The 21433-nt window shown below is 55.0% G+C and overlaps 2 protein-coding genes across 4 annotated transcripts in view; one reads left to right on the top strand and one right to left on the bottom strand.

Annotated features, from left to right (window-relative positions):
- Nucleotides 1-21433, bottom strand: part of SPACA6 (sperm acrosome associated 6) — a 61693-nt gene that overhangs the window by 34837 nt on the left and 5423 nt on the right. The window contains exons 2-8 of one of the 3 annotated variants that reach the window (XM_084906102.1): nucleotides 21011-21390; nucleotides 20407-20430; nucleotides 19965-20042; nucleotides 19326-19435; nucleotides 18528-18684; nucleotides 18220-18430; nucleotides 17156-17336 (exon numbers count right to left, since the gene is read on the bottom strand). In XM_084906102.1, coding sequence (XP_084762228.1) covers nucleotides 17303-17336; nucleotides 18220-18430; nucleotides 18528-18684; nucleotides 19326-19435; nucleotides 19965-20042; nucleotides 20407-20430; nucleotides 21011-21041 — 645 coding nt within the window. In that variant the 5' untranslated portion in view covers nucleotides 21042-21390 and the 3' untranslated portion in view covers nucleotides 17156-17302. Of the gene's footprint in view, nucleotides 17337-18219; nucleotides 18431-18527; nucleotides 18685-19325; nucleotides 19436-19964; nucleotides 20043-20406; nucleotides 20808-21010; nucleotides 21391-21433 lie in introns of those variants that run through there. The other 2 variants (XM_084906101.1, XM_084906103.1) reach the window with 2 other exon arrangements.
- Nucleotides 720-14808, top strand: HAS1 (hyaluronan synthase 1). The gene is made up of 5 exons (XM_084905992.1): nucleotides 720-951; nucleotides 5118-5843; nucleotides 8731-8956; nucleotides 10099-10231; nucleotides 13644-14808. The coding sequence occupies exons 1-5, from the start codon at nucleotides 784-786 to the stop codon at nucleotides 14317-14319; spliced, it is 1929 nt and encodes a 642-aa protein (XP_084762118.1). The 5' UTR covers nucleotides 720-783; the 3' UTR covers nucleotides 14320-14808.

Below are 21433 nucleotides of genomic sequence, written 5' to 3'. Positions count from 1 at the left end.
GCGCACACACACACACACACACACACACACACACGTGGGCCTGTCAGCTGGACGCCGCAGGCAGACATGCACTCACAGCTCCCGTTCCAGACGGCCTGCCTCACAAGCCAGCGCACACACAGTCACACCCGCAGCTACGCACGTGTGTCCTCTCGCTCCTCCTGCCAGTTCCCCAGACAAGTCCCTGGGGGGACCCACCCCAGGCTGGAGTCTGGGGCTAGGAGGGGAGGGGCAGTGTGTGTGGGGGTGTCTGGGTGAGAAGGGGGTGGGGAGGAGATTTGGGGTGTGGGGAGGAGAGAGAAATGGGGGGATGAGGAAAGAGTGGGGAGGGATGAAGAGAAATACAGAAAGGGAGAGAGAGAGAGAAATGGAGATTGGGAGAGAGAGAGAGAGAGAGATGGGGACTGGGAGAGAGGGAGAGGGAGATGGGGACTGGAAGAGAGGGAGAGGGAGAGGGAGAGGGAGAGGGAGAGGGAGAAGGAGAGGGAGAGGGAGAGGGAGAGGGAGGGAGGGAGGGAGGGAGAGAGAGAGAGAGAGAGAGAGAGAGAGAGAGAGAGAGAGAGAGAGAGAAATGGGGACTGGGAGAGAGATGGGGAGAAAATACAGGGATGGAGAGAAACTCAGGGACTGGAGAGGCGAGAAACCCGGGAGAGAAGGGGTGTGATCGGGGAGCCCCAGGAGGAGAGGGGAGGGCGGTGGGGATGAGGGGACCCGGAGGGAAGGCCGTCTGGGCGCAGGAGGCGGGGGCAGTGGCGGGAACCGGGTGGAGCTGCCCGGCCGGCCATGACCTCAGAACCCCTGGCCCAGCTCAGCTGTGACGTCAGCCCCTCCTCCCGCCCCCGCCGGGCCGGCCTACAAAGGGCCCCCCCAGCCCTCTGGCCGCACAGAAACCCCGGGAGCAGCGGAGAGGAAGAGAGGACGGAGCCCCGACGACCCGCATCCATGAGACAGGTGTGTGAGGGGAGCGCGTGTGGGGGGGGGGCCCTGCCGGGCGGGTGACCATGTGTGCCCAGACCTCAGGTGTGAGCTCAGGTGTGTGACAGCCACCAGGGGAGGCTGTGTGTGCGGGTCCGGGCTGTGCGGGTGGCCGTCCCACCTGGAGTGTGTGGCGTCTCCATGTCCATGGTCGTGTGGCTGTACGTCCATGCGTGGCTGTGTGCTGGCTGGTGTGTGTGTGTGTGTGTGTGTGTGTGTGTGTGTGTGTGACAGGTGGGTCTGCATTTCTCTCTGTATTTCTCTCTCTTTCTTATTGATCTTTTACAGAGAGGAAGGGAGAGGGATAGAGAGCTAGAAACATCAATGAGAGAGAAACACTGATCAGCTGCCTCCTGCACACCCCCTACTGGGGATGTGTCCGCAGCCAAGGTACATGCCCTTGACCGGGATCGAACCTGGGACCCTTCAGTCCACAGGCTGAATGACGCTCTATCCACTGAGTTAAACAGGTTTCGGCTGCATTTCTCTCTTTAAAAAAAATTTTTTTTTAATTGATTTTTTTATATAGAGGAAGGGAGAGGGATAGAGAGTTAGAAACATGGATGAGAGAGAATCATCCATCAGCTGCCTCCTGCACACTCCCTACTGGGGATGTGCCCACAACCAAGGTACATGCCCTTGACGGTGATCAAACCTGGGACCCTTCAGTCCGCAGGCCGGCGCTCTATCCACTGAGACACACCGGTTTTTGGCTGCAGACATGTTTTAAAATGTCCTCGTAGCTGCACTGAAACCATGTAAAAAGAAGCAGGCGAAGTTAATGTTAGTGATATGTTTGATTTAACCCAGGTGTACTGGGGGGTCGGTAAGCTGTCTCTCCAAGGCCAAGCCGGTTTGGCTCAGTGAATAGAGCATTGGCCTGTGGACTCAAGGGTCCCAAGTTCAATTCCAGTCAAGGGCATGTACCTTGGTTGCAGGCACATCCCCAGTGGGAGGTGTGCAGGAGGTGGCTGATCTGATGTTTCTAACTCTCTATCTCTCCCTTCCTCTCTGTAAAAAAATCAATAACAATATATTTAAAAAACAAAACAAAAAACGCGAACACCCCTGTCAGCTTGCCATAGTGAAAAAAAAGCAGCGGGCACTGGGCCACAGGTATATAGTGCTTTATATCCAAATATTCTCATTTTAGCAGGTCACCCTTACAAAAATATGAATGAGACATTTTGCTTTCTGTCTAGAGTTCTCAGGCTTCAAAATCCAAATGCGTAGCCCGTCTGATAAGAGGCTACATTTTCCATGGGAATGCTTGGATTTTGTAAGGTTTACAGTTGAAAAAGACCTTCCTTGTTTCAAACACACTTAAGCCCTTTCCAATAACGGAACTAAGGATCGTTGTTTATATTTAAATTAGTTTAAATTAAATAAAATGAAAAAATTCGGCTCCTTGGTCATAGTGGCTGCATTCCAAGGGCTCCGTAGCCACATGTGGCCGGTGACTCCTGTATTGTATCCTTTTTTTAAAAAAATATATTTTATTGATTTTCCACAGAGAGGATGGGAGAGGGATAGCTAGAAACGTCGATGAGAGAGAAACATCGACCAGCTGCCTCTTGCACAACCCCTACTGGGGATGTGCCCGCAACCAAGGTACATGCCCTTGACCAGAATCGAACCCGGGACCTTTCAGTCCGCAGACCGACGCTCTGTCCACGGAGCCAAACCAGTTTCGGCATCCTGTGTATTGTGTCCTTTAAGAATTATATTGCCCTGGCTGGTTTGGCTCCGTGGATGGAGCGTCGACCTGCGGACTGAAGGGTCCCGGGTTTGATTCCGGTCAGGAACACATGCCCAGATTGTGGGCTCTGTCTCCAGTGCGGGGGGAGGAGGGGGGCATGCAGGAGGCAGCCAATCAGTGATTCTATCTTCATTGATGTTTCTGTCACTCTCTTCCTTTCCCTTTCTCTCTGAAATCAATAAAAATATATTGTAGCCGAAACCGGTTTGGCTCAATGGATAGAGCGTCGGCCTGGGGACTGAAAGGTCCCAGGTTTGATTCCAGTCAAGGGCATAGACCTTGGTTGGGGGCACATCCTCAGTAGGGGGTGTGCAAGAGGCAACTGATCGATGATTCTCTTTCATCGATGTTTCTAACTCTCTATCCCTCTCTCTTCCTCTCTGTAAAAAAACACACAATAAAATATATTAAATATATATAAATATATATATATTGTTAAAAAATTTTTTTATTGATTGATTTTTAGGGAGAGAAAGACACGCAGAGAGACATTGATTTGTTGTTCCACTCGTTTATGCATTCATTGGTTGATTCTGTGGGTGCCCTAACCTAGGATCGAACCCACAACCTTGCTGGATCAGAATGTCGTCCCCTAACCAACTGACCTACCTGGCCAGGGCACAGCTCTGTATCTTTTTTTAAAAAAATATATTTTATTGATTTTGTACAGAGAGGAAGGGAGAAAGACAGAGTTAGAAACATCGATGAGAGAGAGTCATTGATCAGCTGCCTCTTGCACACCCCCTACTGGGGATATGCCTGCAACCAAGGTACATGCTCTTGACCAGAATCGAACCCGGGACCCTTCAGTCCCCAATCCAACACTCTATCCATTGAGCCAAACCGGTTTCGGCACAGCTCTGTATCTAAATGACTAACTCAAATCCTGATAAATAAACCCCAAGATGGGGCCTGGTGCCACAGGAGGCAGTTGAGCAGAGAGAAGGACACTGAGCCAGGGACCTTGGGCAAGAGAGAAGACACCGGTGTTCCTCCGTTTCCTTATCTGATGTTCTATCCACTGAGCCAGGAGATCTCTATCCACTGAGCCAGGGGAGAGGGACAATACCTACCTCCCCAGAGCCATGCTTAGAGCGTGGCTCGGCTAGATCCCCATTTTACAGCCCATCAGGCGGGAGGCACCCCTCCCCTCTGATTCTGGACTCTTCCAGCCCCGCAGACTGGCACCGGTCCCGGCAGGGGGAGAGGGGGCGGGGTGGTGAACCATGCCACGCCCGTGGGGAACAGGAGAACCCCCCCCCCCCACACACACACCTGTGGGCTTCCTGGCCCTGGGCAACGCACTCCTGGCTCCGGGAGCCTCGGTTTTGCCGTCTCTGTGGCGGCAGTAAACCCTGTCCCACGGGGCTCTGCGGGGCGGAAAGCCGGGATATCAGGTTGTGGCTTCGTGACTGGATCCTTAGGGTTCCAATCCTGGCTCCTCGGCGGTCCAGGCGTGAGCATGGGCGGGCGGCTGCACCTGTGGACTCCTCTGTTGTGAGCTTTATTTAATTTTTTCCCCTTTTTTTTAAAAAAAAAATATTTTATTGATTTTGAACAGAGAGGAAGGGAGAGAGATAGAGAGTTAGAAACATCGATGAGAGAGAGAGTCATCGATCAGCTGCCTCTTGCACACCCCCTACTGGGGATGTGCCCGCAACCAAGGTACATGCCCTTGACCGGAATCAAACGCTCTATCCATTGAGCCAAACCGTTTCGGCATAATTTTTTCTCTCCCATTTTTTAAATTAAGGTATTATATGTGTACATATCTTATCACGGCCTCCCCACCCCACTCCCATGGTTGTGAGGTTTAAACTAAGTTCCTCAAAAAGGCTAAGAGAAGCCTTTGAAGGTATTGTTCTTTTATTATTTTTTTAAAATATATTTCTTTATTGATATCAGAGAGGAAGGGAGAAAGAGAGATACAAACATCAATGATGAGAGAGGATCATTGATCTGCTGCCTCCTGCACGCCCCTTACTGGGGATCAAGCCTGCAACTCAGGCATTTGCCCTTGGTGGGAATCAAACCTGGGACCCTTCAGTCCGCAGGCTAATGTGGATAGAGCTTCGGTCTGCGGACTGGAAGGTCCCAGGTTCGATTCCGGTTAAGGGCATGTACCTTGGTTGTGGGCACATCCCCGGTGCGGGGTGTGCAGGAGGCAGCTGGTCGTTGTTTCTCTCTCATCGATGTTTCTAGCTCTCTATCCCTCTCCCTTCCTCCCTGTAAAAAAATCAATAAAATATATTTATTTAAAAGAATGTGGGGGAAATGCATTTGAATCAACGCAATGGGGAATGCCTTGATGGGTGTTTGCAGCAATTATTTTAACCAATGAACATAACAACCTCTCTCTCTCCCCCTTGTCTGTCTCCACCAGGACCTGCCCAAGCCCAGCCGGGCGGCCCGCGCCTGCACCGGCCCGGCGCGCCGGGTGCTGACCCTGGCCTTCGCGCTGCTCATCCTGGCGCTCATCACCTGGGCCTACGCGGCGGGCGTGCCGCTGGCCTCGGACCGCCACGGGCTGCTGGCCTTCGGCCTGTACGGCGCCTTCCTGTCGGCGCACCTGGTGGCGCAGAGCCTGTTCGCCTACCTGGAGCACCGGCGCGTGGCGGCGGCGGCGCGGCGCGCGGCGGCGCGGGGGCCCCCGGACGCGGCGCGCGCGCGCAGCGTGGCGCTCACCATCTCGGCGTACCAGGAGGACCCCGCGTACCTGCGCCAGTGCCTGGCCTCCGCGCGCGCCCTCGTGTACCCGCGCGCGCGCCTGCGCGTGCTCATGGTGGTGGACGGCAACCGCGCCGAGGACCTCTACATGGTGGACATGTTCCGCGAGGTCTTCGCCGACGAGGACCCCGCCACCTACGTGTGGGACGGCAACTACCACCAGCCCTGGGAGCCCGCGGCGGCGGGGGGCGCGGCGGGCGCGGCGGGGGCGACGGGGGCGGGCGCCTACCGCGAGGTGGAGGCCGAGGACCCCGGGCGCCTGGCGGTGGAGGCGCTGGTGAGGACGCGCCGCTGCGTGTGCGTGGCGCAGCGCTGGGGCGGCAAGCGCGAGGTCATGTACACCGCCTTCAAGGCGCTGGGCGACTCCGTGGACTACGTGCAGGTGAGCGGACGGCGGCCCCCAACCCCACGTGGCCCTGGCACCCGAACCCCACTTCCCCGAGGCCTCCGTTCAGGGTTGATTGGAACGAACCTCTTCCTTTATTCATTCATCCGTTCGGTGCAGAAATTCTTTCCTTGCCTCTTCCACCCATTCATCCATCCATCCATCCATCGATCCATTTATCCATCCATCCATCCATCTATCCATACATCCATCCATCCATCCATCCATCCATCCATCCATCCACTTATCCATCCATCTATCCATCCCATTCATCCATCCATACATGCACCCATCTATCCATCCATGAATCCATCCATCCATTTATCCATCCATCCATCCATCCATCCATTTATCCATCCATCCATTTATCCATCCATCCATCCATCTATCCATCCACCCATCCATTTATCTATCCATCATCCATCCATTTATCTATCCATCCATCCATTCATCCATTCATGCATGTTTCCATCCATCCATCCATCCATTTATCCATCCAATATGCGACCACTCATTCCTTTATTTATTCATCCATCCAATGTAGAGATTCATTTCTTCCTTCAACCAATGTAGAAATTATTTTCTTCACGCATTCATTTATGAATTCACCTATCCATCTCATTATTCATTAAACTTATTTATTTTTTTGTTTTGTCTTTATTGACTTTAGAGAGAAAGGAAGACAGAGAAATAGATAGAAACATGGGTGAGAGAGAGACATAGGTTGGCTGCCTCTGCACGCCCCCTGCTGGGGATCGACCTGAAACCAGGGCACATGCCCTGGACCGGAAATCCAACCCGGGACCTCCTGATTCTATGGGTCAGGACACTCAACCACTGAGCCACATTGGCCCAGAGAATTATTTATTAAATTTAGAGATCCCTTCATTCAATGTTGAGATTCTCTTGTTCATTTTTTCCATCCATTTACCAGTCTATTCCATATAGAGAGTCATTTGTTCACTTAGTCATTCACTCATTCATTCGTTGTAGCGACTCATTCATCAATGCATGGCATTGGTTCTCTATTACTGCATAATGCATGACGATACCCTTTTCAGCTTGAGACAAAACACATTTATTATCTCCTAGTTTCCATGGCTCCAGAGTCTGGGCAAAGCTCGGCCGGATCCTCTGTTCAGGGTACCATCAGGCCACAAGCATGGGTCTTGTCTGAGGCTCAGCGGCCTCTTCCATGCTCACGTGTTTGTTGACAGATGTCTTTTTTTTTTCTCGGTTGTGTGTGCCACGCCAGCACGGCCGAGGGTGAACCTGAGTGGGGGCGGCTGAAAGGCTTAGAAAAGACAGACAAGGGAATGAGAGCTGGGTCCCGGTGGGACACTGCTTCCTGAGAGACAGCGACAATGCCCACAAGCCATGTCTTTATTTTATAGCAGGTGCCACGGGGCAAAGGAAGGGCGTGGTCAAGATGTTTACAGCATTCTTCTATTTTTTAATATTTTTATTTTTATTGATTTCAGAGAGGAAGGGAGAGGGAGAGAGAGAAATACCAACGACGAGAGAGAACCATTAATCGGCTGCCTTCTGCATGCCCCCTACCGGGGATGGAGCCTGAAACCCAGGCATATGTCTTGATTGGAATCGAACCCGGTACTCTTCAGTCTGCAGGCTGATGCTCTATCCACTGAGCCAAACCAGCCAGGGTTACATTCTCCTTGGTTTCCATCCTACTCCATTACATGCAACTGATCAAGCTTTGTGTACTTGCAGCCTGTATCACTCAGGCACGTGGGGCCACGTGTACGGCTCAAGCTGACAACTCCAGCTGCTGGCTATCATTGTGCAGGAGGGCCCTGACCTCCAAGCTGGGACTTGCACGTGGCCACGAGAGGACTGTGCCCTCTCCTCAGTCCGAGGCTTGGACCTGTCCAAACACTGTGGCCGTGCCCCACAGTCATAAAACTCACGGTAGTGTGCCTCTTCCGGACTGGCAACAGGAAGTCTCGGACTTCCAGACCCTCTGGTATAGGGCTCACCTGACGAGGCCAGACCCACACCCTGGATACTTTCCCTTTGATTAGTTCACGGGTAAGAGATTAGGAACCTTGCCCCGGCTGGTGTGGCTCAATGGATAGAGCACCGGCCTACAGTCTGAAGGGTTCGATTCCCTGTCAAGGGCACATGCCCAGATTGTGGGCTGGATCCCCAGTAGGGGGTCGTGCAGGAGGCAGCCGATCCATGATTCTCTCTCATCATTGATGTTTCTCTCCCTCTCCCTCTCTCCCTCTCCCTTCGTCTCTGAAACCAATAAAAATATTTTTTAAAAAAGAGAGATTAGGAACCTTGATTACATTGCAAAACCCCTTCAGCATTTCCATAACAGGTGATGGCATCAGGGAGTTACATCCCATCACTTTTGCCACAGTCTGTTTGTCAGAAGAAAGTTATACAGGTCTGGGCCAAACACCAGAGAGGATATTTATAAATACAACAGCGTGGGTCTTGGGGAGAGTCCCGGTCATCTTAAAATGTGATCAGACTGCCAAAACCGGTTTGGCTCAGTGGATAGGGCGTCAGCCTGTGGACTGAAGGGTCCCAGGTTCGATTCCGGTCAAGGGCATGTGTCTTGGTGGCGGGCAGATCCCCGGCGGGGGGTGTGCAGGAGGCAGCTGATCGATGCTTCTCTCTCATCGATGCTTCTAACTCTCTATCATCCCTCTCTCTTCCACTCTGTAAAAAATCAATAACATATAGTTTTAAAGAAATGTGATTAGACATAGAAAATGACTGAGAATTCAAGGTTACGTTCAAACTGGCTGCAGAGGGTCCCCGCTGCTCCCCACCCCACCCCTGGGTGCCCTAGCCTCAAGCACCGGCTCCATTCAGAGGACCTAGCCTGATCCTGGTCCCTTCAACCCCACAGGTCTGCGACTCGGACACGAGGCTGGACCCCATGGCGCTGCTGGAGCTGGTGCGGGTGCTGGACGAGGACCCCCGGGTGGGGGCCGTGGGAGGGGACGTGCGGATCCTCAACCCCCTGGACTCCTGGGTCAGCTTCCTGAGCAGCCTGCGGTACTGGGTGGCCTTCAACGTGGAGCGGGCCTGTCAGAGCTACTTCCACTGCGTGTCCTGCATCAGCGGCCCCCTCGGTGAGCAGCGGCCGGGCGTGGCGGGGCTCTGGTCGGGGTGAGAAGGAGAGGGGGGAGCCAGAAAGATGGTGGACAAGGGGAAACCAAGATGGTGGCCTAGGTGAGCATCTAAGCTGCCGCCTCGCACAAACAATTTCAAAACCACAACTAAAAGACAGAAAGGACATCATCCAAAACCACAGGAAAGCTGGCTGAGTGGGAAAAAAATCTACAACTAGAAAGAAGGAGATAGATTTAAAATCGTACACCTATGGATGAGGACAATGGGGGAGGGAGGAGGTGAGGGCAGAGGGTGGGGTGGGAACCGGGTGGAAGGGAGCTAGGGGCAGGGGGGAAAGGAGAAACAATTATAATAATCTGAGTAATAAAGATTTATTAAATTTGAGAAGAAGAAAAAAGTTGATCCAGAAAAAAAAGAAAGATTGTGGACCAAGATGGGGCTTGGACAGGAATCGGGGAGAGGGATGAGATGGGAAGTTGGAGGTGGGGATGGTGTTTGGTGTTGGGAAAGGGTGGAAGAAAGGGTGTGGATGAGCCCTGGGCCAGGGGTTTGGGCGGGCGGGGGGGGGGGGGGCGGTGTTTGGGGAAGGGGATGAAACGGGTTTGGAGTCAGGGTCAGGGTCGGGGCCAGGTTTGGGGTTGGCGATGGGTTGGATGAGCATGAGGAGGGGAGGGGTGGAGAATAGATTTGGGCCAAAACCGGTTTGGCTCAGTGGATAGAGAGTCGGCCTGTGGACTGAAAGGTCCCAGGTTCGATTCTGGTCAAGGGCATGTACCTGGGTTATCCCTCTCTCTTCCTCTCTGTAAAAAAATCAATAAATTAAAATAAAAAGAGAGAGAGAGAATAGATTTGGGATGGAGGAAGGGTCTGGGGGTGCCGTCAGAGTGGGTACGGGTCAGGGACAAGATTGGGGCAAGTCTGGGATGGGAGTGGTATCGAGGAAGGGTTTGGGGTGGAGCACAGGATTGGGGCTGGCGTTGTGGTTGGGGTAACAGGGCTGAGAATGGGGCTGACGTGGTTCAGGATTGGGTTGGCATTGGAGACGTGTTGGGGTTCGAGATAGGAGTGGGGACGGTGTAGGCGACGGCAGAGCAGAGGCTGATTTTCTGTACTCTCCCCCCCCCTCCCCCCGCCTGCCCAGGCCTCTACAGGAACCACCTCCTGCAGCAGTTTCTCGAGGCCTGGTACAACCAGAAGTTCCTGGGCACCCACTGCACCTTCGGGGATGACCGGCACCTCACCAACCGCATGCTCAGCATGGGCTACGCCACCAAGTGAGCCGAGGGGCCGGGTGGCGGAGTGGGCATGGAGGCCAAAGAGTATCCTGTGTGTGTGTGTGTGTGTGTGTGTGTGTGATAGTGCGTGTTAGTGCGCGTGCGTATGTGTGTGTGTATTAGTGTGTGTATGTGTGATGAATTCTCCAAACCCAGAGTCACTTGCAGGACAATGGGCTCTTCCAAGTGAGACATTAAGAGGAGAGAGGGCCGAAATAGGTTTGGTTCAGTGGATAGAGCATTGGCCTGCGGACCGAGCCGCGGTTTGCCGACAGCGGGCCTACAGTGTTTTGTGTCTGGGGAGGTAGCAGTTAAGGAAAGAGACACAGGCACGCTTACGCTGACTGGGCAGGCAGGCAGTCGGAAAGAAAGGTACAGAACGTATAGTTCGGTAGATAAGGACACGTGCCATGGAGATGGAGGAAGCCAGGAAGGGGGATGGGAAGCTTAAGGGCAGGGAATGAATGGGCTAAACATGTTGCCAGAGGCGAGAGAGGGATGGATGCTGAACACAGTGCAAGGGAGCGTGCAGGGGAGGAGGACAGAGTACGCAGGGAGCCACTCATGAAAGGCTGTGGGCAGGGTAAGAGCTTCAGCCTAAAATGAGGTTTTTTTGTTTTTTTTTTTTAAATATTTTTTACTGATTTTTTACAGAGAGGAAGGGAGAGGGATAGAGAGTCAGAAACATCGATGAGAGAGATATATTGATCAGCTGCCTCCTGCACACCCCTATTGGGGATGTGCCCGAAAAAACCAAGGTACATGCCCTTGACTGGAATCGAACCTGGGACCTTTCAGTCTGCAAGCCAGTGCTCTATCCACTGAGCCAAACTGGTTTGCGGGGAAGGTTAGAGAGAGGTGGGAGGAGATAAGAGATCAACCGAAAGACGTGTGTGCATGCATAGAAGCATAACCAATGGACGCAAAACTCTGGGGGGTGAGGCATGTATGGGATGGGGTGGGGGTGGGGCAATGGTAAGATATGTACACATATAATACCTTAATAAAAAAACGAAAAGATGCAATAAAATAAAATGAGGGAGGGTGTTCAGCAGATGGGCGACGTGGCCATAGGATCGCTCTGGCCGCTGTTTTGAACGCAACCTGCAAGGGGCCAGGGGGTTCGCAGGGAGGCCACTGAGGATGCCAGGGGACATGGGAAGGAGACGGGACACGGTTGGGAAATGCCATGGGGACAGGATAGCCCGACCCCTCCTAACCCACGGAGTGCTGGCAGCCACCTGATGACGTGCACGCTCGGGATTCCAGCCTGGTGTGGGTGTGGCTGGAAGCCGGCGGGGATTGATTGGTGATGTCTGCCAAGGCCACAGGAAGGGAGGTTGATGGCTCCCGGGAGAGGCCCTCACACGTGGCCTGTTCTGGGGAGAAACATGCCTGGCGTGTTCCTCACCATGGGGCCCGCCAATAACAGTCCGAGCCAGAGCATTCGTCATAGATGAGTGACAGTATTAGTAATGGTGTTAGTAACCGTAATGACACTGGCGATGGCAATAATACCGTTAGTCATTGTCAAAACAGTAGTACAGAGTAGATAACATTTATTGAACTAAATAACATTTATTGAACAGACAGGTCCTAAGCACTTGGCATTGAATCCTCACAATTAGGTAGAAACCATTATTTAAATTTTTAAAAATATATATTTTATTGATTTTTTACAGAGAGGAAGGGAGAGGGATAGTTAGAAACATCCATCAGCTGCCCCCTGCACACCCCCTACCGGGGATGTGCTCGCAACCAAGGTACATGCCCTTGACTGGAATCAAACCTGGGACCTTTCAGTCTGCAGGCCGACGTTCTATCCACTGAGCCAAACCGGTTTCAGCCATTTTTTGTTTTTAAACAGCCTTAAAAAATATTTTTATTGATTTCAGAGAAGAAGGGAGAGGGAGAGAGAGACAGAAACATCAATGATGAGAGAAAATCATTGATTGAATGCCTCCTGCACGCCCCCCACTGGGGATCAAGCCCACAACCTGGGCGTGTGCCCTTGACTGGAATTGAAGCCAGGAACCTTCAGGCCACAGGCTGATGCTCTATCCACTGAACCAAACCAGCTAGAACTAGGTACAAACCATTACTAAACCCCTTTTAAAATAGGGTAACACTGCCCAGCTGGCGTGGCTCCGCGGTTGAGCATACACCTATGAACCCAGGAGGTCACGGTTCGATTCCTGGTCAGGGCACATGCCTAGGCTGCAGGCTTGATCCCCAGTAGGGGGCGTGCATGAGGCAGCTGATCAATGATTCTCATTATTATTTATTCTTTTTCCCCCTATTTTTTATTAAGCTACTATATGTGTACATATCTTACCATTGCCCCCCCCTCCCATACATGCTCTCACCCCCCCAGTGTTTTGCGTCCATTTGTTATGCTTATATGCATGCATGTAAGTCCTTTGGTTGATCTCTTATCTCCCCCACCTCTCCCTAACCTTCCTGCTGTAATTTGACAGTCTGTTTGATGCTTTACTGCCTCTGTATCTATCTTCTTGTTCATCCCTTTATAATGTTCTTTATTATCCACAAATGAGTGAGGTCATGTGGAATTTTTCATTCACTGACTGGCCAATTTCACTCAGCATAATTGCTCTCCAGTTCCATCCAGGCTGCTGCTGCAAATGTTAAGAATCCCTCCTTTTTTGTGGCAGCATAGTATTCCGTTGTGTAGATGGACCATTTGTTTTCTGGCCCAGTCATCTGCTGATGGGCGCGTGTCCAAATCTTAGCTATGGTGAATTGTGCTGCTATCGTCATCGGTATTTCCATCTCTCCCTTTTCTGAAATCTGTAAAAAAATATTTAAAAAATATTTAAAAAATAAATATGTGCCGAAACCGGTTTGGCTCAGTGGATAGAGTGTTGGCCTGTGGACTCAAGGGTCCCAGGTTTGATTCCGGTTAAGGGCATGTATATCTTGGTTGCGGGCACATCCTCAAAAGGGGCTGTGCAGGAGGCAACTGATGGATATTTCTCACTCTCTATCCTTCTCTCTTCCTCTCTGTAAGAAAAACCAAGCCGAAACCAGTTTGGCTCAGTGGATAGAGCATCGGCCTGTGGACTCAAGGGTCCCAGTTCGATTCCGGTCAAGGGCATGTACCTTGGCCTGCGGGCACATCCCCAAAAGGGGGTGTGCAGGAGGCAGCAGGTCGATGTTTCTGGCTCTCTAGCTCTCTCCCTTCCTCTCTGTCACAAATCAATAAAATAAAAAAAAAATCAATAAAATATATTAAAAATAATAGGGTACCACTGAGGCTCAGAGAGGTTCAGAAAGCTTGCCCTGGTGTGAGTGTGTGTGTGTGTGTGTCATAGTCTTAGTGGCCAAATGGCTCTGGATTCCCGCCCCCAAGGAAAGCCTCGCTGATGCCCACCTCTCTCCCCCCCTTTTGCAGGTACACGTCCCGGTCCCGCTGCTACTCGGAGACGCCCGCGTCCTTCCTGCGCTGGCTGAGCCAGCAGACGCGCTGGTCCAAGTCGTACTTCCGCGAGTGGCTGTACAACGCGCTGTGGTGGCACCGGCACCACGCGTGGATGACGTACGAGGCGGTGGTGTCGGGCCTGTTCCCGTTCTTCGTGGCGGCCACGGTGCTGCGGCTGTTCTACGCGGGCCGGCCGTGGGCGCTGCTGTGGGTGCTGCTGTGCGTGCAGGGCGTGGCGCTGGCCAAGGCGGCCTTCGCGGCCTGGCTGCGCGGCTGCGGCCGCATGCTGCTGCTGTCGCTCTACGCGCCGCTCTACATGGGCGGCCTGCTGCCCGCCAAGTTCCTGGCGCTGGCCACCATGAACCAGAGCGGCTGGGGCACGTCGGGCCGCCGCAAGCTGGCCGCCAACTACGTGCCGGTGCTGCCGCTGGCGCTGTGGGCGCTGCTGCTGCTGGGCGGCCTGGTGCGCAGCGTGGCGCGGGAGGCGCGCGCCGACTGGAGCGGGCCCGCGCGCGCCGCCGAAGCGCGCCACCTGGCGGCCGGCGCCGGCGCCTACGTGGGCTACTGGGCGCTCATGCTCGCCCTCTACTGGGTGGGCGTGCGGAGGCTCTGCAGGCGCAGGGCGGGGGGCTACCGCGTGCAGGTGTGACCGACTCCAGGGATCCAGGAGGAGGAGGATGCACGGAAGATGGAGACACCTTCCTGCGCCCCAGGAGCTGCGAATGAACTTGCTGGGGGGCGGGGGGGTGGAGGTCTCTGGGCCTCAGTTTCCCTCCTCTGGGAAGGGAGGTGGTGGTGGTGGTGGTGGTGGTGGGAGGGATACACTCAAGATTCTGCAGCCTGGACTGTTGTGGGGCTGGGACTTCTGGGTCTCTGGGGGAGGGGGGGTATTTATTGATCAGGGTGTGATTTTTGATTTTATTATTTTTTTTTTTACGGGCATGGGGGAAAGGGGCCCCAGCTGCTCCCTGCTCTTAATTTAAATCTCCATGTATGTGTACTGTGTGATTAGGGTGTAATAAAAACGTTTATTTATTTTTCTTCCCCGACACGTCTTTTTGTGGTTGTGAATGAAGGGGGGGCTGTGTGGTTGAGGAGTGGGGACTTCTGGCTCAGCCCTCGGTGTCCAGCTTTTTTTTTTAAAAAATGTATTTTTAGCCCTAACTGGTTTGGCACTAGTCAAGGGGCACATCCCCTTCCTTCCCCTCTATAAAAAAAAAATCAATAAAATATATTTTAAAAATAAATATTTTTACTGCCCTCACCGGTTTGGCTCGGTGGATAGAGCGTCGGCCTGCGGACTGAAGGGTCCCAGGTTCGATTCTGGTCAAGGGCATGTACCTGGGTTGCGGGCACATCCCCAGTTAGGAGGTATGCAAGAGGCAGCTGATTGATGTTTCTTTCCCATCAATATTTCTAACTCTCTATCCCACTCTCTTCCTCTGTAAAAAAATATATATATATCAATAAAATATATTGATTAGAGAGAGAAGGGAGAAACACCAATTAGCTGCTTCCTGCACGCGCCCTACTGGGGATCAAGCCCGTAACCCAGGCATGTGCCCTGACCGAGTATCGAACCAGCCACCCTCTGGTGCACAGGATGCTGCCCCACCCACGGAGCCACACTGGCCAGGGCCCCAGGGCCTGACAAGCTCTCTTCACTCGCCTTTCAGAATGCCAGCTGCCCCGCTTCCCACTTCCCTTCTGGGTTCCTCTTCATGTCGCCTCCTGCGTAGCCTTAGAGACATTTCTTATTGTCATCGTCTCGTCCAGCGACACCCATTTCCTCTGTGCACCCAGCGCTCTGGCGCTGAGGCCTCACACGCTCCGTGCCCGGAGAAGGGACTCTGAAGTGTTTATCTTCAGATCAGCCCTCGCCCAGGAACTCCAGACGCGCCCTCAGAGTCTGTTATCCATACAGCGGACATCCAATCAACTCATCACCTCCCTTGACTCAAAAAGGACCCATGAGCTCACACAGAAAAATCCAGACTCACTGACAGCGGCCCGCGTCCTGCCTGACCCGGTCCCGGCGCTCCCCATGACCTCACCACACACTCATTTCCTACAGCCCCGCGCCAGCTGCGCTGGCCTATACTCCCTTCCTCCCCACCCCCCCTTTTCCCCTCCCACATGGCACATTCCAGCCTCAGGGTTTTTTTTTTGTTTGTTTTTGTTTTAAATATATTTTATTGATTTTTACAGAGAGGAAGGGAGAGGGATAGAGAGTTAGAAACATGGATGAGAAAGAAACATCCATCAGCTGCCTCCTGCACACCTCCTACCGGGGATGTGCCTGCAACCAAGGTACATGCCCTTGACCGGAATTGAACCTGGGACCCTTCAGTCCGAAGGCTGATGCTCTATCCACCGAGCCAAACTGGTTACAGTAAGCCTCAGGGCTTTTCCTTCTGCTGTTTCTTTTGCTGGAATACCTTTATTATTTCATTTAAAAAATATTAAAAAAAAACATATATATATATATATATATATATATGTTTTGTTTTTTTTTACAGAGAGGAAGGGAAAGGGATAGAGAGCTAGAAACATCAATGAGAGAGAAACATCCATCAGCTGCCTCTTGCACACTCCCCCCTGGGGATGTGCCCGCAACCAAGGTACATGCCCTTGACCTGAATCGAACCTGGGACCCTTGAGTCCGCAGGGTGACTGGTAAATGTAGGCATTGGCTAGACCAGTGGTCGGCAAACTCATTAGTCACCAGAGCCAAATATCAACAGGATGACTGTTGTCAAAAGTTTCTTTTGGGAGCCACATTTTTTTCAACTTAAAACTATTTAGGTAGATACAATGTTATTAACTTAATTAGGGTACTCCTAAGCTGGCCTTTGCTAAAAACTCAAGGGGCCAAAGAGCTGCATGTTGCCTCACAAGCCACAGTTTGCCGACCCCTGGCGCTAGGCCTATGCAGTACAAATTTGAAATTACAGTAAGACACACAGAAAGCTTTTCTGTGAAATTAAACTTTTCATTCATACTTAACTTTAATTACACAAATGTGTCTACCTAAGTAAAAACAGTAACCTCATTTGTCAATTTCTTTAACATGCGCATTCAGAAAAACCTACTTCATTATAGAATGGCCTTTCGGCTTTAACAGACACTCACTGGCCCGAATGAGTCTGTAATTTCGAGGTTTGACTGTACATGTGAAGGCTCTATGGGGAAGTCATAACCAAGTTAATCGGACAAAAAAAAAAAGGGAGGAGCCGAAACCGGTTTGGCTCAGTGGATAGAGCGTCAGCCTGCGAACTAAAAGGTCCCAGGTTCGATTCCGGTCAGGAGCATGTACATTGGTTGCGGGCACATCCCCAGTAGGGGCTGTGCAAGAGGCAGCTGATCAATGATTCTCTCTCATCAATGTCTCTAGCTCTCTATCCCTCTCTCTTCCTCTCTGTAAAAAATCAATAAAAAAATATATTTTAAAATTATATATATATATATTATTACAGTCATCCAGAGGCACAATTCCCGGGCATATTTGGGGCAGGCTGCCCCTACTCCTAAACGGGCAGGAACCACTTTCAAAGATGAAAGCCTTTGTAGAGCTGAAATATATTCTTTATTTTAGGAATGGAAATAGGCTAGGGAACAGAAAGATACCTGGGTTAGTTGCCTCTGAAGTACCACAGAAAGAACGCCCTGGGGAAAGAAAGGCAGGTGTGTGTGGAGGAGAGAAGCTGGGGGAGCAGATATCAGAGTCCTGGAAGTCTGAGTCCCAAAGGTGGAGAGGCCTGGACGCCTGGGTCTGAGGGAGGAGGGGCTGGGCCCCTGGGTCTGAGGGAGGAGGGCTGGGGGCCTGGACCCCTGGGTCTGAGGGAGGAGGGCTGGGGGCCTGGACCCCTGGGTCTGAGGGAGGAGGGCTGGGGGCCTGGACCCCTGGGTCTGAGGGAGGAGGGGCTGGGCCCCTGGGTCTGAGGGAGGAGGGGCCGGGGGCCTGGACCCCTGGGTCTGAGGGAGGAGGGGCTGGGGCCTGAACCCCTGGGTCTGAGGGAGGAGGGGCTGGGGCCTGGACCCCTGGGTCTGAGGGAGGAGGGGCTGGGGGCCTGGACTCCTGGGTCTGAGGGAGGAGGGGCTGGGGGCCTGAACCCCTGGGTCTGAGGGAGGAGGGGCTGGGGGCCTGGGCCCCTGGGTCTGAGGGAGGAGGGGCTGGGGGCCTGGACCCCTGGGTCTGAGGGAGGAGGGGCTGGGGGCCTGGACCCCTGGGTGTGAGGGAGGAGGGGCTGGGGGCCTGGACCCCTGGGTCTGAGGGAGGAGAGGCTGGGGGCCTGAACCCCTGGGTCTGAGGGAGGAGGGGCTGGGGGCCTGGGCCCCTGGGTCTGAGGGAGGAGGGGCTGGGGGCCTGGACCCCTGGGTGTGAGGGAGGAGGGGCTGGGGGCCTGGACCCCTGGGTCTGAGGGAGGAGGGCTGGGGGCCTGGGCCCCTGGGTCTGAGGGAGGAGGGCCTGCGGCCTGGACCCCTGGGTCTGAAAAAGGAGGAACTGACACTCAGGGGAGCCCGGTGCTGCGATGACCCGGGTACTCACCACGCCAGCAGGGTCACCCCGGCGGAGGCCAAAGCTGCGGCGGCCGCGAGCAGGAACAGGTTGCCGGACGTCAGAGCCCCAGGCTCGGCCAGCAGCTCGCCCAGCCCGGGCTTCCAGGGTTCGACCCCCTCCTCCTCCCGCGGCGCCCAGCGAACCACCTCCCGGAAGGTGCCCTGGAGCTCCGTCTCCCCGCGCGGGGGAGGGCCGGTCACTGCGGGGGGCGCACAGGTCAGCCGCGCCCCTGCCCGCAGCCCCGCCCCTCTAGCCCCGCCCCCTGATATCCGCCCCGCCCCTACCCTCCGCCCCACCGTTGAGGAAGAAGTAGAGGCGCGCCACGGGGAGCTGGTCGTGGGTGATCACGCAGGAGAAGGTGCCGCTGTGCGTGGGCTGCACGGGCCGGATCCGGGCCAGGTACCCGCGGGCCCGGGGCATCTCTCGGAAGTAGGACGTGTCCCGCGTCCGCACCTGCGGGGACGCACCGCGGGGCCGGACCCCTGGGTCTGACTCCCATTGGACTCGCTACCGACCACCTACAAGCCCCGCCCCCGAGCTAGGCCACGTCCCCTGGAGCCTCACCCCTCCGCCTTTGTCGACCATTCAAGTATCCCCCTGCCTCCTGAATCTTTTTAAAAATATATTTTGATTTCTTACAGAGAGGAAGGGAGAGGGATGGAGTTTTAAAAACATTGATGAGAAACATCCATCAGCTGCCTCCTGCAAGCCCCCTACTGGGGATGTGCCCGCCACCAAGGTACATGCCCTTGACCGGAATCGAACCCGAGACCCTTCAGTCCGCAGGCCGACGCTCCATCCACTGAGCCCGCCTCCTAAGTCTTGACTCCGCCCCTGAGGCCCTGACACTCGCTCACCCGCCCTTACACAATTACGCAAAGTCCCCAAGCGCGGGCGGGTCCGCAGTGTGAGCCTGGACTCCTCCCCTGAATGCCAGGACCCTCCCTCCCTCTGCACGGAGCCTGCATCTAGGCCGAGATCCCCACCCCCACCCCTACCCCGTATAGTCCCACCCCTGTGTCCTGACTCCCCATCTTCCTAGGCAGCCTAACTGGCCTCCAAAACCCTCGGCGCGGGCTTCGCCCCCTACTCACACCTCCTTCTGCGAACTTCCAGGAGTAGGTGATCTCCTCTCTGGGCAGCTGGAAGTCCACGGTGCAGGAGAACAGGGCCTGATCGCCCCGTCGCACTGTCACGTCCTGAACTGGAGACAGGCCGCGTCACCACCTGGGCCCCGCCCTCAACACGCCCCCTCCCACCGGCCCACCCTCGACCACGCCCCCACCGGCCCCAGCCCTGACCACGCCCCATTCTCCGCAGGCCCAGCCCCTTGACCACGCCCTCTTCAGTCCGAACCCCGCCCATCTCTAGCCCCGCCCTCAACCATGCCTCTCCTCCAGCTCAGCCCTCGACCACGCCCCCTCCTCCGGCCACACCCTCTCCTCCAGCCCCGCCCTCGACCACGCCCCCTCCGCCACCGGCTCAGTCCTCGGCCACGCCCCCTTCCTCTAGCCACACCGTCTATCTCGACCACGCCCCCTTCTCCTCCAGCCCCGCCCTCGACCACGCCCCTCCGCATCCAGCTCGGTCCTCGACCACGCCCTCTCCCTCTAGCCACTCCCTCGACCACGCTCCTCTCCACCCAGCCCCGCCCTCGACCACGCCCCCTCCTGCTCAGCCGGGCCTCGGGTTCCTCTGGTTCCCGCCCCCCCCCCGGGGCGCCCCGCCCTCACTTGGGCAGTCCAGCGGGAGGTCGCAGACCTTGGAGTAGCACCCGAGGCAGAGAAAACGCCGGGACAGCTCCTGGAACCCTGTGGGCGGGGACGCTGGGTCTGGGCGCGCCAGCCTTTCGCAGCCCGCGTCCCTCTGGGCAGGCGGGTCAGGGGCTGGAAGCCTCCCTGGGGTTCCGCCGGCAGGAAGCCGGGCCCCGCCTTCTCTGCGCTCATTGGCTGGTTCTCCCCATTCTTCGGCCCCCCGGGATTTTTTTTTCTTTTGTAGGTTTGCTTTGGCTTTCGGACCCGCCTTTTATGTGATTGGGGGAGCAATGCCTGCTTTTTTTTCTGCAGGGCTCTTACTGGCTTCCTTCGGATCTGAGGCCCCCTCCCAGCCCCCCAGTTTCGGCCCAGACCGCGTCTCTCACACCCCGCAATCCTGAGCTTTGAGTGACGTGCTTACCGCAGGGAGGGACGCAGGCCGGAACTGAGGAGAGAGGGGGAGCGTTACAGCCCTGGGAGTGCAGGGAGGTGCCCACCCGGAGCTCCCCTAGGGGACGTGACTGAGCTAGGGGCATTCCACCAGGGGACCCGGCGGGACCTGCAGAGCCCCACCCGAGGTCAGGCCCCGGTGGCTTCTGGCCATCTGAGGGTGGCACCCGCCTGCTGTGTGCAGAGGAGGCGGGGCCAGCTCTGGTGCATTCCAGCGAGGGGGCGGGGCCGGACCCTGGCGATCCTCTGGGGCCCAGTTAGAGGTGTGGCCAGGCCTGAAGCCAGCAGCCCTCTTGCACAGTGGCGGCGCGGGGCCAGATCCCAAGCCAGAGGCTCAGGCTAATCTGGGACAGGACCGTCCTAAGAAGGAATCCTTGCAGATCGAATGGGCGGTGGGGGAGGGGGGGGGCAGGTCCCCGGTGGTTCCTGCAGGAGGAGAGCCTGTGTCCCACCCAGGACAAGCGGTTCAGAGACCCATCAGGCATGTGACCTCAGAGACCCATCAGGCCATTTTAAGACTTTGTGTGTGTGTGTGTGTGTGTGTACCTGGGGGAAGGAGTTGGAGTCCATTTTACCTTTCTTAAGCCGTGCAATGACCTCCTGCATTTTCTTTGCAGCGTAAGGGAAGGCAACCAAATAGGACCCTGGTGGATGGAGGGAGGGAAGCCTGTGGCGAAGACTCTCCCCTCCTCCACCGCCCCGTCCCCCGCGGCTGCCCGAGCTCAGCTGGACTCACCGTGATGGTGGCCTGTGCCTCTTCCCCAGCCCCTCTGTCTACGCGCTTTTGGTATAGACACCATTTCCTCCTCTTACCTCCTCCCACCCAGTCTATTCCCTACCTCCTCCCTTCGTCCTCCTGAGAGGGTCTCTGATGATAGCCCTTTTCTGCATCCTCTGTGTTTATCAGGTTGAGGGGAAGGGGGAGGTTGAAGATCAGATGCCTCACCAAGGCCTCCTAGGGGTCTTCAAACTACGGCCCGCGGGCCACATGCGGCCCG

This window comes from Pipistrellus hanaki, assembly GCF_964339955.1.
Source record: "Pipistrellus hanaki genome assembly, chromosome: 15".
NCBI lineage: Eukaryota > Metazoa > Chordata > Mammalia > Chiroptera > Vespertilionidae > Pipistrellus > Pipistrellus hanaki.
This window is presented reverse-complemented; position numbering and strand designations above follow the sequence as displayed.